Source organism: Pseudophryne corroboree, chromosome 11, assembly GCF_028390025.1.
Source record: "Pseudophryne corroboree isolate aPseCor3 chromosome 11, aPseCor3.hap2, whole genome shotgun sequence".
In the NCBI taxonomy this organism is placed as follows: domain Eukaryota; kingdom Metazoa; phylum Chordata; class Amphibia; order Anura; family Myobatrachidae; genus Pseudophryne; species Pseudophryne corroboree.
In genome coordinates this window covers 312,678,268-312,702,269 of record NC_086454.1, presented here as the reverse complement: position 1 = coordinate 312,702,269, position 24,002 = coordinate 312,678,268, and the positions used below count along the sequence as shown (strand labels likewise).

General features: G+C 47.6%; 1 protein-coding gene across 1 annotated transcript in view; it reads right to left on the bottom strand.

The window, feature by feature from the left end:
* The window catches only part of CDH16 (cadherin 16), a 297,936-nt gene extending 276,439 nt beyond the window's left edge, over nt 1-21,497 (bottom strand). Inside the window, exons 1-2 of the mRNA XM_063946223.1 lie at nt 21,341-21,497; nt 17,319-17,436 (exon numbers count right to left, since the gene is read on the bottom strand). Coding sequence (XP_063802293.1) covers nt 17,319-17,436; nt 21,341-21,424 — 202 coding nt within the window. The 5' untranslated portion in view covers nt 21,425-21,497. The remainder of the gene's footprint in view (nt 1-17,318; nt 17,437-21,340) is intronic.
* Nucleotides 21,498-24,002: the final 2,505 nt, after the last annotated feature.

The window sequence follows — 24,002 nt, the reverse complement described above, 5'->3', positions numbered from 1 at the left end:
CACAGGGCGGAAAAGCCCTTTCCAGATAATTATTTTCTCCAAACACTTCATTCATTTCACTATCGGCACCTATGCTGACATCATATGACAGACTAGCTGGCATACGCTCGGCTTTATAGATTAACAATCTCAGGCAGCACAAAAGGATCAGCATCATGGTAACACCATAACGATGGCAGCTCTCTCTATCATCCTTCTTTGGCTTTAAATGAGCTCCCGAACAGGACACGTACAACTCTCCTCATCATCTGCTGTACATCTGTTATTGTGGTCAGGTTTGCACTCATTGTCCCCCCTTAACAAGTCTTGTGCACCTAGCCAGCAAGGCCCTGTAGGCTGCAAAGAAGCCGGTAATAACACTATCCATGCCCACTATTTCCTGCAACCCCTAATTTATCCATCCTTACTGCCCTGCTGTTACAGTTTCTCTATCACATATGCACGCACATCGGAAGAGAAGAAGCTGATTGTGACAAGGTCCCAGATCAGCCATAGCTGCAGATCCATGGTGGACCTCCTGCAGGTAGCTCCACTCCCTGCGCTGTCTCTCATTCTCAGATCACTGCTAACAGTTATGTTCTTTCCATCAGTACTCACAAGCACAGACCTCGCACTAAGGGGGTCATTCCGAGTTGATCGCACGTAGCATCTTTTTGCTGCTCGTGCGATCAACTAGACGCTGCCTATGGGGGGAGTGTATTTTAGCATAGCAGGGCTGCGATCGCTTGTGCAGCCCTGCTATGCTAAAAAAGTTTTGTGTAAAACAAGACTAGCCCTGCAGTTACTTACCCAGTGCGATGGATCCAGCAATGAAGGTCCCGGAATTGACGTCAGACATCCGCCCTCCAAACGCCTGGACACACCCGCGTTTGCTGCTCCACTCCCAAAAAACAGTCAGTTGACGCCCCGGAACGCCTTCCGCCTGTCCCTCTTCTTGCGATCGTGGCAGAGATCGCTTTCTTTGGTATTCTTATAGTTGCCCAGCGATGGCCGTCGCCGGGCACCGATGTGCGGGCACATGCGCAGAACCGACCCGCTCACACCTCTGCGACAAACTGCAGCGTGCGAACGGGTCGGAATGACCCCCTAAGCACATCTGCCTATCACTGGTTCTGGAAGAGCTGCTGCTTCCCTGATCTGTATCTTGCCACCTGAAGCCCAAGTTCAGCATTTGAGATAATCTCAGAAAGGGGGAAAATGGAAGGAACATTTTTGTCTTGCAGATTGTTCATAGTCAGGTACATTATTGCAGCTATCCTGCATTCTGGGCTTATTTCAGATCCCGTCGGATCTGAGGATCATGTCACAAAGTGCCAATGTTCAGTACATTCCGCATGGCCAGACCTATACTGCGCATGTGCAATTATGGGTTCAATGTCATTGGAAGCACTACGGCTGCCAGAGCCGGCCAGAGGCATAGGCAAACTAGGCAATTGCCTAGGGCATTTGATATGCCTAGGGGCATCAGCAGCTTCTGCTGATTAAAATGATATGCGGCATGCCTATATTCTGTGTGTAGCATTTCATATGCAGATACAGCCGCAGTCTCACACAGTATATAGGCATGCTGCATATCATTTTAATCAGAAGAAGCTGCTTGTGCATCCTAGCCACATAGCAATGCAAATAAGCTGCATTTTCATTAAAAAAAGGTGCCTAACGTTAGCATTGAGGCAAGATTTATGAGGACACATCTGTATTCAAGCAGAGGCAGAGGTCATAGTGTTAGTGGCAGTGTGAGTGCTGTGTGCATGTGAGTGGGTTGGTTGTGCAGTAGTGTTCAAAATATGTGTAAGGAGCATTATGTGTGTCATGTAAAAATGCATTAATAATGTGCAACATATGTGTTAAGGGCCACTATGTGTGTCATTATGTGTATAAGGGCATTAATAATGTGCGGCATATGTGTAACAGGGTACTACTGTATGTGTGTCATTATGTGTATAGGGGCACTAATATTGTGCAGCAAATGTGTAGGGGGCACTATGTGTGTCATTATGCGTATAAGGTCATTAATAATGTGCGGCATATGTGTAAGGGACATTACGTGTAAAAGGACATTAATAACGGTTGTCATAATGTGTAAGGCACATTATGTTTATAAGGACATCTCATATGTGTAAGGGACATCACTGTGTGGCATTATGTGTATAAGGTGCTCTACTATGTGGCGTTGCATATAGAAAGGGCACTACTGTGTCGTCTAATGTGAATAAAGAGCAATAGAGTGTGGTGTAATGTGAATAAGGAGCAATTCAGTGTGATGTAATGTGAATAAGGGGCTCTACTGTGAGGAGTAACGTTTATAAGGTAAAGTGATACTACTGTGGGATGTAATATGAATTATGGACACTATCACATGATAAAATGTGAATAAAGTTGCAGTACTGTGTGGCGTAATTGGAATTGGGGTTACTATTGTGTGGCCATGCCCCTTGCCAGCAAAAACACCCCCCTTTTTGGGCTGTGTGCCAAATGTGCGAACTGTTCCTATTTAAAATATAGGGGGTACAAACCCCAAAATAAGGACTGCTATGGATGAGGGGTGATGGTGCTGGGCAAGAGATGCAAGGTCAGAGGCGGAACCAGCGGTGGTGCTAGGGGGCACCAGCCAAAATTTTGCCTAGGGCATCATATTGGCTAGGGCCGGCTCTGACGGCTGCAGACATCAGTAGATTGACAGTCTGCAGCTGTTTGGGGACAGAGACATGTCACCACTGCTTTGGTGGAGTGCTGAGACCAGGACCTGTGTTGGAAGACAGAGATTTGCTGGCCTATTTTTAGGAACTGCGGAAGCCGGCTTGCATGACCCAATGCCAATGGGTCACGCAGCCGGACAATGGTGTCGCAGGTGGTCTGATGCTGCATACTCAGATGCAGCACGGACCACTAATGCAAGCAGGAGGCATCTACTTACATCACATGCCTCCTGGTGCATTACCATACTAGTGCATCCCGCTGCATTACCATACTAGTGCATCCCTATGCATTACCACACTAGTGCATCCCGATGCATTACCAAACTAGTGCATACCGCTGCATTGCCATACTAATGCATCCCTCTGCATTACCATACTAGTGCATCCTGCTGCATTGCCATACTAGTGCATCCTGCTCTATTACCATACTAGTGCATCCCACTGCATTACCATACTACTGCATCCCGCTGCATTACCATACTAGTGCATCCGTTGGCATTACCATACTAGTGCATATCGCTGCATTACCATACTAGTGCATATCGCTGCATTACCATACTAGTGCATCCTGCTGCATTGCCATACTAGTGCATCCTGCTGCATTGCCATACTAATGCATCCCGCTGCATTACCATACTAGTGCATCCCGCTGCATTACCATACTAGTGCATCCCGTTGCATTACCATACTAGTGCATCCCGCTGCATTACCATACTAGTGCATCCCGTTGCATTACCATACTAGTGCATCCCGCTGCATTACCATACTAGTGCATCCCGCTGCATTACCATACTAGTGCATCCCGCTGCATTACCATACTACTGCATCCCGCTGCATTGTCATACTAGTGCATCCCTCTGCATTACCATACTAGTGCATCCTGCTGCATTACCATACTAGTGCATCCTGCTGCATTACCATACTACTGCATCCCGCTGCATTGCCATACTAATGCATCCCGCTGCATTACCATACTAGTGTATCCCGCTGCATTACCATACTAGTGCATCCCGTTGCATTACCATACTAGTGCATCCCGCTGCATTACCATACTAGTGCATGCCGCTGCATTACCATACTAGTGCATCCCGTTGCATTACCATACTAGTGCATCCCGCTGCATTACCATACTAGTGCATCCCGCTGCATTACCATACTAGTGCATCCCGCTGCATTACCACACTACTGCATCCCGCTGTATTGTCATACTAGTTCATCCCTTTGCATTACCATACTAGTGCATCCCACTACATTACCATACTAGTTCATCCCTTTGCATTACCATACTAGTGCATCCCACTACATTACCATACTACTGCATCCCGCTGCATTACCATACTAGTGTATCCCGCTGCATTACCATACTAGTGCATCCCGTTGCATTACCATACTAGTGCATCCCGCTGCATTACCATACTAGTGTATGCTGCTGCATTACCATACTAGTGCATCCCGTTGCATTACCATACTAGTGCATCCCGCTGCATTACCATACTAGTGCATCCCGTTGCATTACCATACTAGTGCATCCCGCTGCATTACCATACTAGTGCATCCCGCTGCATTACCATACTAGTGCATCCCGCTGCATTACCATACTAGTGCATCCCGCTGCATTACCATACTAGTGCATCCCACTACATTACCATACTACTGCATCCCGCTGCATTACCATACTAGTGCATCCCGCTGCATTACCATACTAGTGCATCCCGTTGCATTACCATACTAGTGCATCCCGCTGCATTACCATACTAGTGCATCCCGTTGCATTACCATACTAGTGCATCCCACTGCATTACCATACTAGTGCATCCCGCTGCATTACCATACTAGTGCATCCCGCTGCATTACCATACTACTGCATCCCGCTGCATTGTCATACTAGTGCATCCCTCTGCATTACCATACTAGTGCATCCTGCTGCATTACCATACTAGTGCATCCTGCTGCATTACCATACTACTGCATCCCGCTGCATTGCCATACTAATGCATCCCGCTGCATTACCATACTAGTGTATCCCGCTGCATTACCATACTAGTGCATCCCGTTGCATTACCATACTAGTGCATCCCGCTGCATTACCATACTAGTGCATGCCGCTGCATTACCATACTAGTGCATCCCGTTGCATTACCATACTAGTGCATCCCGCTGCATTACCATACTAGTGCATCCCGCTGCATTACCATACTAGTGCATCCCGCTGCATTACCACACTACTGCATCCCGCTGTATTGTCATACTAGTTCATCCCTTTGCATTACCATACTAGTGCATCCCACTACATTACCATACTAGTTCATCCCTTTGCATTACCATACTAGTGCATCCCACTACATTACCATACTACTGCATCCCGCTGCATTACCATACTAGTGTATCCCGCTGCATTACCATACTAGTGCATCCCGTTGCATTACCATACTAGTGCATCCCGCTGCATTACCATACTAGTGTATGCTGCTGCATTACCATACTAGTGCATCCCGTTGCATTACCATACTAGTGCATCCCGCTGCATTACCATACTAGTGCATCCCGTTGCATTACCATACTAGTGCATCCCGCTGCATTACCATACTAGTGCATCCCGCTGCATTACCATACTAGTGCATCCCGCTGCATTACCATACTAGTGCATCCCGCTGCATTACCATACTAGTGCATCCCACTACATTACCATACTACTGCATCCCGCTGCATTACCATACTAGTGTATCCCGCTGCATTACCATACTAGTGCATCCCGTTGCATTACCATACTAGTGCATCCCGCTGCATTACCATACTAGTGCATCCCGTTGCATTACCATACTAGTGCATCCCGCTGCATTACCATACTAGTGCATCCCGCTGCATTACCATACTAGTGCATCCCGCTGCATTACCATACTACTGCATCCCGCTGCATTACCATACTACTGCATCCCGCTGCATTACCATATGAGAATTAGGCCCTCTGCGCGCCACACCCAAGTACTATGCAGACATTCTCAAGTTCTGCAATCTCCACCCACTATAAGCACGTGGCATCTTCCTTCTGTATGGCCAAAATGACAGACACAAATGCGCATCACGCAACAACCAGACGTGGCTTTTTGTGCTGTTTTTATGCTTTTCTTGCTATATGTAAACTGGGAGTACTGGAAATGCTCTGCATCATTGCCTCGACATGACCTGAATTATATTGGATGTAGTTATATTATCCTGGTGGTCAGGATACCGATGCCGGAACCCTGACCACGACAATGCCGCAAACCGGAATTCCGGCTAACAGGGACTATTTCCATTCATGAGTGTCCACGACATCCATAGAGTGGGAGCAAAACCTGTGGTGAATGCAGCGATCCACCAAGCCCCCAGCGTGGTGAGCGCAAAAAGCCTGCAAGGGACTTCGTTGCGCTCGCCCCACCTGATGGCATTCTAGCGGCCGGGATCCTGGTGTCTGTATGCTGACCGATGGGAACCCGTCCACCGCATCACATACCCAACGCCTACTCAGTATATACATTTTCTACACCATGGCCCTCATTCCGAGTCGTTCGCTCGGTATTTTTCATCGCATCGCAGTGAAATTCCGCTTAGTACGCATGCGCAATATTCGCACTGCGACTGCGCCAAGTAATTTTACAATGGAGATAGTATTTTTACTCACTGCTTTTTCATCGCTCCGGCGATCGTAGTGTGATTGACAGGAAATGGGTGTTACTGGGCGGAAACTGGCCGTTTTATGGGCGTGCGGGAAAAAACGCTACCGTTTCCGGAAAAAACGCAGGAGTGGGCGGGGAAACGGAGGAGTGTCTGGGCGAACGCTGGGTGTGTTTGTGACGTCAAACCAGGAACGACAAGCACTGAACTGATCGCAGATGCCGAGTAAGTGTGGAGCTACTCTGAAACTGCTAAGTAGTTTGTAATCGCAATATTGCGAATACATCGTTCGCAATTTTAAGATGCTAAGATACACTCCCAGTAGGCGGCGGCTTAGCGTGAGCAACTCTGCTAAAATCGCCTTGCGAACGATCAACTCGGAATGAGGGCCCATGTGTAGTATGTTATATTTGGAGAGTGTCTACTGATACGCCTGCAGGATTTTTTGAATGCAGTTCATTTGTGACTTTTAACCACAATTTTGAAAAAATAAATACAGTTGGATATAATAAATCTGAATAGAAAAGATATAAGGCTAACACACTTTTACATAACGCTAGTTTTTTACTAAGCAGTGATAAGAGCGGAGAGGTGAGCCAGTGGAGAAGTAGCCCATCAACCAATCAGCAGCACTGTATCAATTTATAGTATGCAAATTAAAGATGTTACTTCAGTGCTGATTGGTTACCATGGGTAACTTCTCCACTGGCTCACTTCTCTGCTCTTATCACTGCTTAGTAAATGTCCCCTAGAGTGTAATCTGCTTATGGAGACGACGGAGGACTCACAGGTCCTTTAAACAAGTGGAAAATTTGCAGTAAACAAGTTTGTTCTTCTCAAAAACTATGTACAGTCTGATTTGACCGCATTGGGATCTAGCACAACTCAGTGCACAGGGGTCTGAGGATACAAACAGTAAACTTTAGCTATCTCCTAGCGATAAAACACCCTGGCTGGAGAGATTAGCTGGCTATAATGGGCCTGTATCTCCGAGGCTGACATCTGCTGACCCCTTTCACGCCAACTACAGTTGTGGTGTCTTTATTTCATAAGATAAGTGTGCTTGAGTGGCGCGTGGAAGCATCTGACGTGTGAGGTTTAATGGGTGTTACTGGGCGGAAACTGGCCGTTTTATGGGCGTGCGGGAAAAAACGCTACCGTTTCCGGAAAAAACGCAGGAGTGGGCGGGGAAACGGAGGAGTGTCTGGGCGAACGCTGGGTGTGTTTGTGACGTCAAACCAGGAACGACAAGCACTGAACTGATCGCAGATGCCGAGTAAGTGTGGAGCTACTCTGAAACTGCTAAGTAGTTTGTAATCGCAATATTGCGAATACATCGTTCGCAATTTTAAGATGCTAAGATACACTCCCAGTAGGCGGTGGCTTAGCGTGAGCAACTCTGCTAAAATCGCCTTGCGAACGATCAACTCGGAATGAGGGCCCATGTGTAGTATGTTATATTTGGAGAGTGTCTACTGATACGCCTGCAGGATTTTTTGAATGCAGTTCATTTGTGACTTTTAACCACAATTTTGAAAAAATAAATACAGTTGGATATAATAAATCTGAATAGAAAAGATATAAGGCTAACACACTTTTACATAACGCTAGTTTTTTACTAAGCAGTGATAAGAGCGGAGAGGTGAGCCAGTGGAGAAGTAGCCCATCAACCAATCAGCAGCACTGTATCAATTTATAGTATGCAAATTAAAGATGTTACTTCAGTGCTGATTGGTTACCATGGGTAACTTCTCCACTGGCTCACTTCTCTGCTCTTATCACTGCTTAGTAAATGTCCCCTAGAGTGTAATCTGCTTATGGAGACGACGGAGGACTCACAGGTCCTTTAAACAAGTGGAAAATTTGCAGTAAACAAGTTTGTTCTTCTCAAAAACTATGTACAGTCTGATTTGACCGCATTGGGATCTAGCACAACTCAGTGCACAGGGGTCTGAGGATACAAACAGTAAACTTTAGCTATCTCCTAGCGATAAAACACCCTGGCTGGAGAGATTAGCTGGCTATAATGGGCCTGTATCTCCGAGGCTGACATCTTAGTGGCGGGCAGCAGGGTGTGGGAAGCTTTGTACTGACATCTAAAAGCGGATCCCCAGCCACACTTTCAGGACAGGACTTGGAACAATCAGTCACATGCTGGCTGTATTTTTGTTCTTTGTTTCCATCTCCAGAATGTCATCCCAAACGAGTCAGTTAATCCCCTCGGCCTCACACATCCACACATCCAGTTGTAGCTACAGTACTGTTTAATCCATTCCGCAAATCTCTCAACCAAAATAAACCCAGTGTTTCCAGCATCCCCCTCTATCTCTACAGCTCAATGAGTTGTACTGTACTATGGCAGCTTATATTCCAAGCTCGCGGACAGAAATAGTGCCCCCCATGTACGAAGTGCATGGTGAAATGCGCTGATTCTGCACTGCTGCGCAACGCGTTTCAGGAAGCGAGTATACTTTATGCTTTTAACACATCTGTGAACCATCTTTGGAGAGCCATACTGGACACAGGTGTAATCAAAGTCCATTCAATTTAGTAACACACCTTTCATTCATTTACACTCTTTCTTTAACACCTCATATACTGATTGGTTTACCCTCAATTATGGATTCAATCCTTCACGAGAGCCCACCGACCCTCTGTCCTCTCCTCAAATCTCAGTATAATAAATATATTTTAATTTCCTAAAAAAATGATCTGCACCATGTTTCTCCCATGTTGGATATCTGGCTGTTAGCTAATTTAGTCAGGGCCATCATAATCCTCTGTTTTCATGTCTTTTATTATCCTTTATTTATATGGCGCCACAAGGGTTCCGCAGCGCCCAATTACAGAGTACATAAATAATCAAACAGGAAACCAGCAACTTACAGTTGATGACAGTATAGGACAAGTACAGGCTAAATAAACAAAGTTACATCAGCAGATGACATTGGAATAAGTATAAGGTGGCAGAAGACTGCTGGAGTTGTTGCAGTTGAAGATTATTAAAGTAAGAAAGGATAAGCACGTGAGGGAAGAGGGCCCTGCTCGTGAGAGCTTACATTCTAAGGGGAGGGGTAGACAGACAGGGGTGACACAGATGGGGTACATGGAGAGTGTAGAACAGAGGGTTAGGATGAGATTTGGCTGGGTTTGGTGAAGAAGTGGGTCTTGAGAGCCCGTTTGAAGTTTTGTAGAGAGGTGGAGAGTCTGAGGGGGAGAGGTAGGGAATTCCAGAGAAGTGGTGCAGCACGTGAAAAATCTTGGAGGTAGGAGTGGGAGGAAGTAATCCGTAGGCAGGAGAGTCGTCGTGCATTAGCAGAGTGAAGAGGACGTGTGGGAATGTAAAGGGAGATAAGATCAGAGATGTAGATGGGAGAGGAGTGGGTGAGGGCTTAGCGTCTAGTTTTCCTTCGTGGAGAGGACCTTTGCTGTGCGGTGCGCAATGACGTCTTCACGCACCGCACATCCTACTACAGTACAGGGGGCATAACTGACCACGCTCCCTGTATGAAGCCACGCCCCCTAATGCCGCCCGGGGCGCAAGAAGTCCCGGAACCGGCCCTGTATACATACTGTATACAATGGAGTGCATCAGTGCAGCATTGTGCAATATGCCAGAACTTTATAAATGACAATAATATATAGTATATTCCAGTGTTATTAACTGATCAGGTGTATATTACATCCCACTGCACAATGACCATGGAGTAACTGTACAGCAACTGTGGAGCAAGGATTCATTTATATCAAAATAAAATTCAGGTTCATAAATCAGAACATATTAAGGGCCCAATTCAAGGCTGATCGCAAAAGCAAAATCTTCCTCTAATGGGCAAAACCATGTGCACTGCAGGGGGGGGGGGGGGGGGGAGGGGGCAGATATAACATGTGTAGAGAGAGTTAGATTTGGGTGTGTTATAGTGTTTCTGTGCAGGGCAGATACTGGCTGCTTTATTTTTATTTTGCAATTTAGATTTCAGTTAGAATACACCCCACCCAAATCTAACTCTCTCTGCACATGTTACATCTGCCCCCCCCCCCCCCCTGCAGTGCACATGGTTTTGCCCATTAGAGGAAGATTTTGCTTTTACAATCAGCCTTGATTTAGGCCCTAAAATTATGACTGAATTTTAAAATATGGTACAAAGGAGCTGATTCATAGATAAACGCATAACGCTGCATACGCAGCCAGATCTGCGTTCATCTCCTCACATGCTGAGGGTCGCACAGCACATGGCAAGGCTGCCCAGCATGTGTGAGGCCACCTCCCGGGAGAACGAATTGACAGAATAGGAGAGGAGTGGGTTCAGAGGCGGATTGGCCATAGGGTCTACAGGGAAGATTCCCGGTGGGCCGACGCACCCGCCGGGCCTGTTTTGCTTGAGGACATGCGGTCCTAGTTAGAGACATAATGAATTTGATGCCAAACAATTTGCATATATGAAAATGACTTTGCCACTTAGCCTGTGATTGCAGATGATCTAGTGCAGAGGTTCTCAAACTCGGTCCTCGGGGGCCCACACAGTGCATGTTTTGCAGGTCTCCTCACAGAATCGCAAGTGAAATAATTATCTCCACCTGTGGACCTTTTAAAATGTGTCAGTGAGTAATTAATACACCTGTGCACCTGCTGGGTTACCTGCAAAACATGCACTGTGTGGGCTCCGAGGACCGAGTTTGAGAACCTCTGATCTAGTGTATGCTCTGTCTGCCTGCTTGGCTGACATAAGATTGAGTGAATAGTGACTGGGATACACGGTTGGTGTAATAAGCAAGAAAATATATCTTTCTGAAGAATTATATAGTGTCCTAAATTGTAAAGGTGTATCATATAATGTGCTCATAACATTTAATTTTATTTTTATTCCTTTTAACTTCCTCTTGATGCTGGACATCCCCACTATCTGGAAAGTCTTGGGGGGAGGGAGCTGCTGCCATGGCCCATGGCTAGACCTTACACCTCTGGTGCTGCCCACGTGGGGCCACTAGTACAAATATTTCCAGGGCCGCTTTTTGTTCCCAATCCGCCCCTGAGTGGGTTAAACCTCAGCTAGTCCGGGGGGCAGGACGGTAAGGCATTATGGGAGTTTATTGTTAGCCAAAAGGAATGAATGTTGGGGGTAGGTGGAAGGGGTTTTTAAGCCTGGTAAAGGGGCTGGGTCAGCCTCTTCTGCTGTAATCGTCTCACCCTCCCTCCCTACTGGTTGTGTTTGTTTTATTGTGTTGTGTGCGTCGGCTATTTCCGTGGTCTGGGTTGTCACGGTTTTTGTTGTGGCGGGAAAGAACGGCAAGTTAACTTTTGTTGTATTAAAGGAGTTGATTGGAGGTCGTTTGGTGGTTGGTTTTTTAGGTGCGCTCTCCTTCGTTGACTGGTATTACATCTGCTGGACCACCTTCACGGGTGGCAGCCTCATCACTTTCACGGGTGGGTAGTCAAGATGGAGGTTGAGCGGATACCTATTGTTTGTTGGAAGGTTTACGTCAGTTTTTTATAAGATAGGTTTTTTGTTCATGGGATAGGGTTGTTTAGCCGTTCTTTCTGGCCACCATACTTTAGTTTAATTATTCATCAGTTAATGGTTCACTTAAATAAATAGCTAACATTTTCTGCCAAATTCAAGTCTCCGTGTCTTTATTTATTATAATTAAGTGTTAAGATGTTATGGTTTATGTTACGGACAAAACTCAGACTATATGAGGTTTAATGCATTTGCAATTAGATTGTGGACGCATCGGAACTAAGGGTGAACCCTGGCAGTGCAACCTGGTTGCGGTGTCAGGCGGTCTGCCGCCATTTTTGTTTTCCAGAGTGGCTGCATGTGATGTCACACGGCCTGCCCCCCATTCGGGACACCCTGTCCCCCTCAATACCGCAATGACGACCCCCCCGGCGGCCGTAGCTGTCAATCACACTGCGGCCGCATCCTTCCTGGATGCTGCTGCACTGTGTAAGGCCGAGAGCACACGCACAATGGTGCAGCTGCGTCCAGATCTGAATCAGCCCCAAAATCCTCAATAGATAAATTATAACTAAAGTACGCTAGGGACAAACTTTTATACTATTGGGATATGATAACGGGCAACTGCAGTGCATTGGCGTATCTATAATGGGTGCAGTGTGTGCGAGGCACACGGGCCCCGGAGTCCAGGGGGGCCCACCCCACACACACTGCATCCATTTGTTTAATACTTACCTCTCTGGAATCCCCCCGTCGGAGCCTTCCCTTCTCAGCAGCGCAATAGTGTCTGAACACTAGGGGGAACAAACTCTATTGCGCCTGCTGAAAACTCCAGAAATGTGGCACAGTGGCCATTTTGACGGAGATTTGCGCATGCGTATTAGGAAAATTTTCGGGAAAATGGCCGCCACGCCGCGGATGGAGGAGGGTGTCTGCAGATGCGGGTAGAGGGGGGGTAGGTGTGGGGGCAGACATATATAGGGGGTGGACGGTGGAGGGGACCCGGAGGTGCTGTGGGTGGTGGAGGGGCGGGGGAGTGGGAGCCGCGGGTGGTGTAGAGGGTCTGGAGGCACAGCGTGTGGGGGAGGGGTGGAGGGGAAGGTGCGGAGGTGTGGTACATTGGGGAGGGGTCTGGAGGCGCTGCGGGTACTGTACCTGCCAAAAAGGTAGTTGGAGGGTATGCAGTAACAGGGCCAGGACAGGGGTGACAGGGTCAGAACAGGGATGGCGGGGCCAGGACAGGGGGGTGACAGGGTCAGAACAGGGGTGACGGGGCCAGGACAGGGGTGACGGGGCAAGGACAGGGGTGACAGGGCCAGGACAGGGGCGACGGGGCCAGGACAGAAATGACAGGGACAGGATAGGGGTGACAGGGCCAGGGTAGGGGCGGCAGGACCAGGACAGGGGTGACAGGGCCAGGATAGGGTTGACGGCTGCCGGGCACTGTGGTAAGGGGAGACTGGGAGTGACTGGTTAGCCCCCAGGAGACGCTGCGGCTGGAGGGAGGAGGGGGTCGGAGCCTGCAAGCAGCGCGGACTTCTGCAGCACTGCCCACTGGCTAAAGTGTGAGAAGGAGCTGGGCGCACCTCACTGCGGGCGGCAGCGCTGCAGCTAGCGGTGGGGTTGCTGGGGCTGGAGATAACAGAGGCAGTACGGAACCGGAACAGCGGCAGGTGCCCCACAAAACTGGAGCTAAGAAGTGTGGAGAGTGCCAGAAAGTGACGCTCCTCCACGCCAGAGAGCCCCTGCTGAGTATGCTGATGTGGGGGGTCAAGCACACAGTGAGCCGGTGCCCGTCTGTCTGTACGGCATACCCCCTCACACACCCCCATACCTCCCAACTGTCCAGATTTTCGCGGGACAGTCCCAATTTTTGGGGTCTGTCCTGCTGTCCCACCCGCGGGCTGCAGTGTTCCGCGGTGGAGGGGGGGGGGGGGGGGGGCAGTTGGGAATCCTCCCTGATCTTAGCAACAGGGTCAGAAGAGCATTTGCCGAGCTGTGATTGGAGGAGCTCGGCACATGCTGATTAGAAGAGCCCCTGATTGGCAGAGCGGTCACATGCTCCTCTGACCCCTGCTGGAACACGGAGTGAGGATCTCACAGACTCAGAGAAAGCACCTGGGCATATTATATGAGAACAGGGAAGTCTCTCTCTAAAGGTTGCTTCTTATACAGGCAGTCTGTGTCTTGTTGGCTGAATCTAGAGGGGACTCCGGGGGCATGAGAAAAGACTGGGAATGCAGAGGGAAGTGTGAGATAGAGGGGCTGGGGGAATCAGGAACTTTGAGGGTGCAAATAAAGGAAACTGAGGAAAGAGATAAGGGAGTCAAGGTGAGTGCAGCTGGAAAGGCAGAGGAGTAGGGAAACCCTTAACTAGGTCAGAGGCTACACATCAGAGTGTGCCCTGCAGAAGGTGCACAACTGTGCATTACAGTGTCAGCTCCCAGAGAGACTTTACAGTGCATTACAGAAGTATACAGTACTTAATACTGTGTGCTGTAATGTGAATTTCGGCTCATTCAGTGTGCTACAATATGAATTTCGGCTCACTCAGTGTGCTAGAATGTGAATTTCGGCTCATTCAGTGTGCTACAATATGAATTTCAGCTCACTCAGTGTGCTAGAATGTGAATTTCGGCTCACTTTGTGCTAGAATGTGAATTTCAGCTCATTCAGCGTGCTAGAATGTGAATTTCGGCTCATTCAGTGTGCTAGAATGTGAATTTCAGCTCATTCAGTGTGCTAGAATGTGAATTTCGGCTCATTCAGTGTGCTAGAATGTGAATTTCGGCTCATTCAGTGTGCTACAATGTGAATTTCGGCTCATTCCATGTGCTATAATGTGAATTTCTGCTCATACCGTGTGCTACAATGTGAAAGGAGCACCAGTACTAGATAGTATAAGGGATGAAACTACACTGAAGGACACGCCCCCTGTTGAGTGGCCACGCCCCCTTTTCCAGAGCGCAACGGCTGTCTCTCCTTCATAGTTGCATTACGGGGAGGAGGCGTGGCTATGGTCCCAGGATGTCCCAGCCTGGCCACGCCTCCTCCCAGTAATGCATCTGTGAAGGAGAGACAGCCGGCGGTGGCTAGGACACAACTGAAGATAGGAGGACACACCACCCCGCGTGGATCTGGAGGTAAGCGCTCATCCGCACAGCGGTGGGCGGCTAAAAAGGAAGAGGAGGCCGGCACCATAGGGGCGCCAAAATACTATTTTTCTACGCCCCCCAACCTAAAAACATTCCAGCGCCCCTGCCCAGGGGGTACGTACCCCGGGCCCCACAGTTTTAGGGGCACCCCCGGCTGGAGTAGCTCTGTCCCAGCTCAGAAGCTCCCCCGTACTGCCAGCAACAGCGGCAGCATTGTGCTACAGTCATCACACGCTGCTGCGTATTGGCAGGTCTGTGGTGTTACAGGGAGGCAGCAGTCTCCCTGCTTTCTTCTGCCTGTGCGGGTGTGTAGGGGGGAGCGACCACCCCCTCTGGATTTACCCCTAGCTGAGGGGCCAAAATCCCATAAAAAAAAAAGCCCGGAATTTGCATAAGGGGGCATGGCCCCGCGGGCCGCGATTAGGCCATGCCCCCGAACCCACAGCAGGCACAGCAATGAGATAGGGCCCCCCTGTCTCAAGTGCCCTGGGCCCCCCGAACTCATAATCCGCCCCTGGGGGCATGCCAGCAGCTCACAGAGCGCTGGGCATGCCCCCTCACTGACGAAAACGGGGCGTGGCTCGCGATCGTGGGTCCTCCACGAAGCCACGCCCCTTTCGGTGGCCACGCCCCTTTTGACGCGCGCGTGTCACCTCTACTGCCTGAAGAAAGCTGTGAGGTATGCACCCCTGTCTGCCTGAAGAAAGTTGGGAGGTATGTACCCCTGCCTGTGCCATGCCCATACCATCTGCTTCTGCTCCTAGTCTCCTATAGGATTTACCCAGATCTGTGACTCATTTGACTAACTCCGCCCAGTGTTGTGACTCCGCCCAGCGTTAGCAAATGAGGCACAAAGTCACAGATCTGGGCTAATATATAGGAGATATATATTTATACTGGGATCACAGATTCACATTGCCGGAGGAATAGTGATACCTGCCTGCAGTTAAGAGTGAAAGAAATTAATAACATTTTAAAAAATCAAAAATGAAGCTGATCTGAATGCTGTCATTTGTATAACTAACAACAAATATATCCTGATGATGCTCAGATAATACATTTGTAGTCTAATAGAATGTACTGCAAGGGTTAACTTCTATCACACACTTTCATATATTCTCTTACAGCACTATGGGGGTAATTCAGAGTGGACAGAGTTGCTTTGTGCGTCGTATGTGCAGGTACTGTTCTGTGCATGCGAGAATGGATCCTACGTCGACGGACGTACTACAGCATCAGACTGTCAGTGACTGACAGTTTGATGCCATTTGTGGCCGGCGACGGCTGCGCTGCAGGGGAGGGAAGAGGCTAGGATCTCCGCCAGAGGGCGGAGATTTCCGGGCCATAAGGTAGCAGTTGCGGTCGGCTGACTTGTAGGACCCCATGGCTCTTCAGCCGGCCGACGGTGTCGCAGATGATGCGACAGATGAGTAATGAATACAGGCGGTGTGACGCCTCCTGCTGCATTACCATGTTAGTGCTATCACTGCTGCTACATCTGAAGGAGGGCATGTGAGTGCATACAGTATCTGCCAGTTGTGGAGGATCCTGGTTCATCAATACCACAGTGTTAGAGAACAGGTGTGTACTTACCTACTCTCCCGGAAGCTGCGGGAGGCTCCCGTTTTTTGGGGTAGCCCCCCGCACCCCGGGAAGAGTGGGCAGGTCTCCCGCATCCTGCTCGCACCCTAGTGATGCGAGCAGGATGGAGAGATAACCTCCCGCATTCGCGGGTCCGTCGGGTGGAGAAGGGGTTAAAATGACGCAAATTGCATCATTTTAGCCCCGCCCCCTTCCCGCGTACCCGCAAATTGTGCCATTTCCCGGGGCGGGGCATAGTGATGTCACAGTCCGGCCCCGCCCCCCGAAGACACTGCAGCGTTTCCTCTCCGGGCTTCTCCCGGAGAGGAGAAATAAAATGTAGGTAAGTATGACAGGTGTGGTCTGTGTTTTGCAATTCTGCAGTCAGTTCTCAGTTCTCAGCACAGGGGGCCTTATCCAGAGATGGTGCAAACCTGATATTTTGCAATTGAGATATTATCGGTGATCTGCGCATGCATATAAGTTCCGCTGTCGGTGGTCGCAGACAGGATTTGGCCGCAATGTGATTGACAGTCAGGAGGCATTAGTGGCTGGTAATGGGGGGAGGGGAGTGTCCTATGCAGGCATGTCCAGAGAAAAGAGAAGCCGCCAGTGGACAATAGAAATCAGGTGTGACATCTGCTTATTTTTGCATAGCTGCTGCGTACACATTTGCAGCAGCGGTGGCATTAGTGTCCATCTCTAGCTCAGGCCCAGAGCGCCAGCCTTTCCTCTGAGGAGAAATATAAGAACAGCACTGTAACAATTACCTGTTCTGCTTCCCCTGCTGACAACTCCATGCAATGTGCTCTGCTTCAGAACCGGCATATTATCATTGTCATCCATTACGTCTATATATACAGTCACCACCTCCCTGTCCTGCTTCACCTGTAGGGACAGATACATAGGAGTGTACATCAATAGGTGTGTATATATATATATATATATAATACAGTACGTACAGTGGGCGAAGTGGGGAATTTATGTGTCGGTATGGTAAGTGTTACACTAGGACAGAAATGTCAAACTCGTGGACCTCCAGCTGTTGTGAAACTACAAGTCCCAGCATGCTTTGCCAGCATACCTTTCACTGATTAGCTGGTAAAGTATGCTGGGACTGACATGCCTGCACTAGGAGATTGTTACGACACATCACGCGGACTTCAATTTCCCCTCAATGTGTTTCAGTGTTAAAATCTATCTAAAATGACGACTGTTCCTTCTCTCCCTTGCCACACAAAGAGACAGACATGGGACACACTGACAGACAGACAGACCAAAACACACACATAGAACAGAGGCAAGTAACATCCAGCGTACAGAAATCCGACTCGATGCAGCACCTGCATGTGGTATATTAGTAAAGCTCAAGGTTTACTCAGTCATCTGCTTCAGGTGAATTGAGCTCCACCTCTCCCCCCGCAGTGGGAGCCATTAGCAAGGGAAGGCCTGAGTTATTATATAAATATATACGTCATTTGGTTAAATGGGAGGTGGATGGCCATTGGATTCATGCAGTTGTGCTAACTTTCCCTGGTAAAGCGGATGTCCACTGTTCAGCTGCATGTGGTCTACCCAGGGCCACGCCACACAGGTTCCTTCTACCACAGACGGGTTGGGGAAGGCTACGTAACAGCCTCCTCCAATAATCAGGTAGCAATCATGCAAAGCGGAGACATCTAAGGGCAACCACACTAAAGCCTCACATCGGGGGGATGAGGGTATAAAGATGGGGGGTTTGCCCCACCAAGGGTATTTTATGCCTGGAGATGTCTGGCGGGGGGGCTTATAGCCCCTGTTAGACTAGTCGTGGATTGTCAGCTATTCTAGTCATGGAAGTCTTTGTGGAACCTGTCACTCTGTCATCCTGCTCAAAGTGGGGCATGTACACAGGGTTGAAGGTTAGGCAGAAGTGTGCTAAACTACCCGGCATGATATGGATATAAATATGGCTATTCACCCATGCGTTGAATTGTATGCATCTATGCCCCGCCTTTATTCATCCGATTGTTCAAATAAGCGTCATTAGTAACAGCGCCCACTCGGTGATGTCAGTAGGGCTGGTGTTACCCAGTACAGACTTATCACTTTCGGCGCACGTATGAAAGGGGTGTGGCTTCATGTCACTCCCCCATTCACAGTGCGCTGGGGGCTTGCCCAGCGCTCCAGCTCTGCAAAACCTGCAATTCTAACTACGTGCCCCTTACCAAACACAGCATGTTGACTCCAAGTTGCGTCCATTCAGCTGCAAGTGGAGTTGTGACATAGGAGCAAAGCTGCCCATACACCTAAAGATTTAGTGGTATATTCAATTGAAGTCGGATCCATTCCGACATTCATTTGTTGGAATGGATCCGACCTGGGCTATTCAATGACATCTCAAATCGACTTTTAAAAAAGTCAAATTGAGATGCGGGAGGGAAGACGGTGGAGAGCCGCGGGCAGACGGGGGAGAGCAGCGCTACAGCAGCGGCTAAATAGCCGCTGCTCTCCCCCGTCTGCCCGCGGCTCTCACCCGTCTCCCGCCCTCCATCACTCTGCCTCTCCCCATCCCTGCATCACAGCCGCCGCTCATGGCAGCGTCCACCCTGTTCCAGCAAGTGAGGTCTCGCTTGCTGGAGCCAGGTGGACGCTGCTGTGAGCGGTAGCTGTGACATCCTCCGGCGCTGCTCTCCCCGTCCCTGATGCGGCTCTCCTGGTCTCCAGTGCTGCTCTCCCCGTCACCGGCGCTGCTCACCCCATCTCACCAACTTTTTTTAAAGTCGAATTGAGATGGTCGAAAAGGGGGCCACCCCGTTTTCGACACAAGCACGTGGATCGGCAGCTAGTCCGCTGATCCACGTGCTTTTTCAACAAGTCAAATTCTTCGACTTGTCGAAAAATTTGGGGTTAGATTGAATAGGTTGGAACCCCTTCCAACCTAAAAAAGTCAAAAACTGCCGTCTTTTCGACAGACGGCAGCTTTCGACTTCAATTGAATATACCCCTTATTGTCCAATATGGCTGGTTGGAACAAAATTCTGGTAATGGATGAGAGCAAATGACAATTGACTATTTGCTCCCAAAAACTGGAAAACTGAGAAAAATGGTCAATCAATTTGGTTAAATCCATTTGATTTAACCAATTTGTCTGAACAACCATTTTTGACAGTTTTCTGCCATTTCAGAGCAAATGGTCATTTGTCATTTGCTCCCATCCATTACCAGATTTTCATTCCAACCAGCCAGATCGGACAATAAATCTTTAGGTACAACTGAGAAAAATTGAGTGATTGAATAGGCTGCGCACAAAGGCTGCTTATAGGTACTAATTTCCAAATAAGTGTCCCTCCTATACACTTAGAATAGACAAATCTGTAGCAAAAAGAGGATAAATGTACCAACTAGCGCCTCAACAAGGAACACTTCAAACAAGACAACAATACGATGTCAATACATTCCTTTATGGTGGAGATCCTCTTGAATATCTTCCAATTCTTCTGATCTGAGAGCTCTCACCATATGTGGAAAAACCAGAATATCATCATGTGTAGTACAACACAATTTATTAATCAGATGACATACACATATAACATAAAAGGATTCTATATATTCCCCAAGTGCAATGTGGACTAGTCTGATAGAACAATTACCAGAGTTTATTGAGAACTGGTGTGAAGCAGTTCTCAAAAAGCACGTTGGTTATAAGTCACCAGATAGTCTCCCTGGGTAGACGGTCCGGGATGGCCCTCAGGCGAACGTACTCTCAGTCCAGTCCTTCACTTCAACATGGGGGACCAGTGGATATCCAACGCGTTTCAACCCAAATGCTCTGGGTCTTTCATTCGATTGCAGTGGAAGCCTCAGTGCTGGAGGATTTGGACAGTACAGCGTTTCCAGTGATTGTGGGCCCGGTGATGAAACAGGATCCCCAACTGGAGACCCCGAAACCACAGGATGCCGGCTCCTGTGGTTTGGGGGTCTCCAGTTGAAGTGAAGGACTGGACTGAGAGTACGTTCGCCTGAGGGCCATCCCGGACCGTCTACCCAGGGAGACTATCTGGTGACTTATAACCAACGTGCTTTTTGAGAACTGCTTCACACCAGTTCTCAATAAACTCTGGTAATTGTTCTATCAGACTAGTCCACATTGCACTTGGGGAATATATAGAATCCTTTTATGTTATATGTGTATGTCATCTGATTAATAAATTGTGTTGTACTACACATGATGATATTCTGGTTTTTCCACATATGGTGAGAGCTCTCCGATCAGAAGAATTGGAAGATATTCAGGAGGATCTCCACCATAAAGGAATGTATTGACATCGTATTGTTGTCTTGTTTGAAGTGTTCCTTGTTGAGGAGCTAGTTGGTACATTTATCCTCTTTTTGCTACAAATAAATCTTTAGGTGTATGGACAGCTTATGACCCTGAATCGCCCCAGTAGATCAGTATGAACAATGGCAAGATCTGTGCGCAAAGCAGGTTTGAGTTCCGCTCTGCGTCAGCCCCTGAGAGTGCAACGTGTAATAAATAAATGGTAACTAACTGATACCAAACTTCCTAAGGGTACTGAACGTGCCAGCCTGAGACATAGCGCTGCACGAGAAGAGCCGTCAGCTGGCAAAGCAGTGGGATAAAGCATTCTATCACTTGCAATTGGAACTTTCATATAACTTTGTATTTAGTGTATTTAGACTTTAAAATATATTTCAAATGCGTTCAACTTGTACAATACTTCATGATCAGCGTCCCCATAATTATCAACAGACATTGGTAATAATAATGCACGTAGTCCAGGTGAGTTACCGTTAGAGCGTAAGAGTCCTTCTTTTCCCGATCGAAGGGCTGAAGAGCGCAGAGAAACCCTGACTCTGGATCCAGCTGAAACATTCCCTCATCGTTCCCGGCCAGCTCCGCATTCTGCCAGCCATCTGCTGCAAGCAATACCTAAAGGAGAATTTACTGTAAGGTTAACTGAGTGAATATATTCGGCAGAGAACAAACGAGATCACGAGCAGACATCCGTGTTCTAAATATTAGCACATGCTAAGTCATTTCACATGTGCTCCGAATAGATGCGGGGAGAGGACAGCCCAGGGCGTAAATTCAGATGGCACATAATACGGTTTATTAATAAATGTACACAAGGTTCACAGTGCAATACTGAAACATGAGCCATCAGATCTAATCTCTGGGGACTACGGAAAACACTGGCAGAACGGGAGAGATGTATCATCTAAGGTGTGGAGAAGTTGCCTATAGCAACTAACCAGCTGCTACCTGTCATCTTATAGAATGTACTTAATATACTAGCTACTGTACAAGATGATTGGTTGCTATGGGCAGCTTCTCAACTCTTTAGAAGGTTTGATACATTATTCATATATAATTCCCCTCCCCTTCCACTTTAATGAGTCTGTCTTCAAGAAAGCGGAGTAAGCAAACTTTTTTGCAGGATGAGAAAACGCACCAAATTATTAGAGATGAGCGGGTTCGGTTCCTCGGAATTCGAACCCCCCCGAACTTCAGCCTTTTTACACGGGTCCGAGGCAGGTTCGAACCTTCCCGCCTTGCTCGGCTAACCCGAGCACGCCCGAACGTCATCATCCCGCTGTCGGATTCTCGCGAGGCTCGAATTCTATCGCGAGACTCGGATTCTATATAAGGAGCCGCGCGTCGCCGCCATTTTCACACGTGCATTGAGATTGATAGGGAGAGGACGTGGCTGGCGTCCTCTCCGTTTATAGTTACTGTTAGTAGTTAGTTGATCTGATTGCTGCTTAGCTTATTGTGGGGAGGATTGGGGAGAGCTGTTAGGAGGAGTACAGTCAGTGCAGAGTTTTGCTAGTTTTTTTTAATCCGTTCTCTGCCTGAAAAAAACGCTCCATACCATATCTGTGCTCAGCCTCAGTGTGCTGCATGATATATCTATGTATATCTGACTGTGCTGAGTGCTCACTGCTCACACAGCTGAATTGTGGGGGAGACTGGGGTGCAGTTATAGCAGGAGTACAGTGCACACTTTTGCTGCCAGTGTGACTGACCAGTGACCACCAGTATATTGTCTGCCTGAAAAAGTTAAACACTCCTGTGGTGTTTTTTTTTTTTATTCTATAAACGCATTCTGCTGACAGTGTCCAGCAGGTCCGTCATTCATTATATTATATAAATATTTACCTGCAGTAGTGTTATATTTTTTTTGTTCATCTCTATCATCTTTATCATCTCTATATTAGCAGACGCAGTACGGTAGTCCACGGCTGTGGCTACCTCTGTGTCGTCAGTGCTCGTCCATAATTGTATACCTACCTGTGGTGGGTTTTTTTTTTCTATCTTCTTCATGCTAGTAGTTTAGGAGTCTGCTGACAGTGTCCAGCAGGTCCGTCATTATATTATATATACCTGCAGTAGTGATATATATATATATTTTATATCATTATCATCTCTATACTAGCAGACGCAGTACGGTAGTCCACGGCTGTAGCTACCTCTGTGTCGTCAGTGCTCGTCCATAATTGTATACCTACCTGTGGTGGGTTTTTTTTTTTCTATCTTCTTCATACTAGTAGTTTAGGAGTCTGCTGACAGTGTCCAGCAGGTCAGTCATTATATTATATATACCTGCAGTAGTGATATATATATATTTTTTATATCATTATCATCTCTATACTAGCAGACGCAGTACAGTAGTCCACGGCTGTAGCTACCTCTGTGTCGTCAGTGCTCGTCCATAATTGTATACCTACCTGTGGTGGTTTTTTTTTTTCTATCTTCTTCATACTAGTAGTTTAGGAGTCTGCTGACAGTGTCCAGCAGGTCCGTCATTATATTATATATACCTGCAGTAGTGATATATACCGTATATATTTTTTATATCATTATCATCTCTATACTAGCAGACGCAGTACGGTAGTCCACGGCTGTAGCTACCTCTGTGTCGTCAGTGCTCGTCCATAATTGTATACCTACCTGTGGTGGGTTTTTTTTTTCTATCTTCTTCATACTAGTAGTTTAGGAGTCTGCTGACAGTGTCCAGCAGGTCCGTCATTATATTATATATACCTGCAGTAGTGATATATATATATATATATATATATTTTTTTTATATCATTATCATCTCTATACTAGCAGACGCAGTACGGTAGTCCACAGCTGTAGCTACCTCTGTGTCGTCAGTGCTCGTCCATAATTGTATACCTACCTGTGGTGGGGTTTTTTTTTTCTATCTTCTTCATACTAGTAGTTTAGGAGTCTGCTGACAGTGTCCAGCAGGTCCGTCATTATATTATATATACCTGCAGTAGTGATATATATATATTTTTTATATCATTATCATCTCTATACTAGCAGACGCAGTACGGTAGTCCACGGCTGTAGCTACCTCTGTGTCGTCAGTGCTCGTCCATAATTGTATACCTACCTGTGGTGGGGTTTTTTTCTCTATCTTCTTCATACTAGTAGTTTAGGA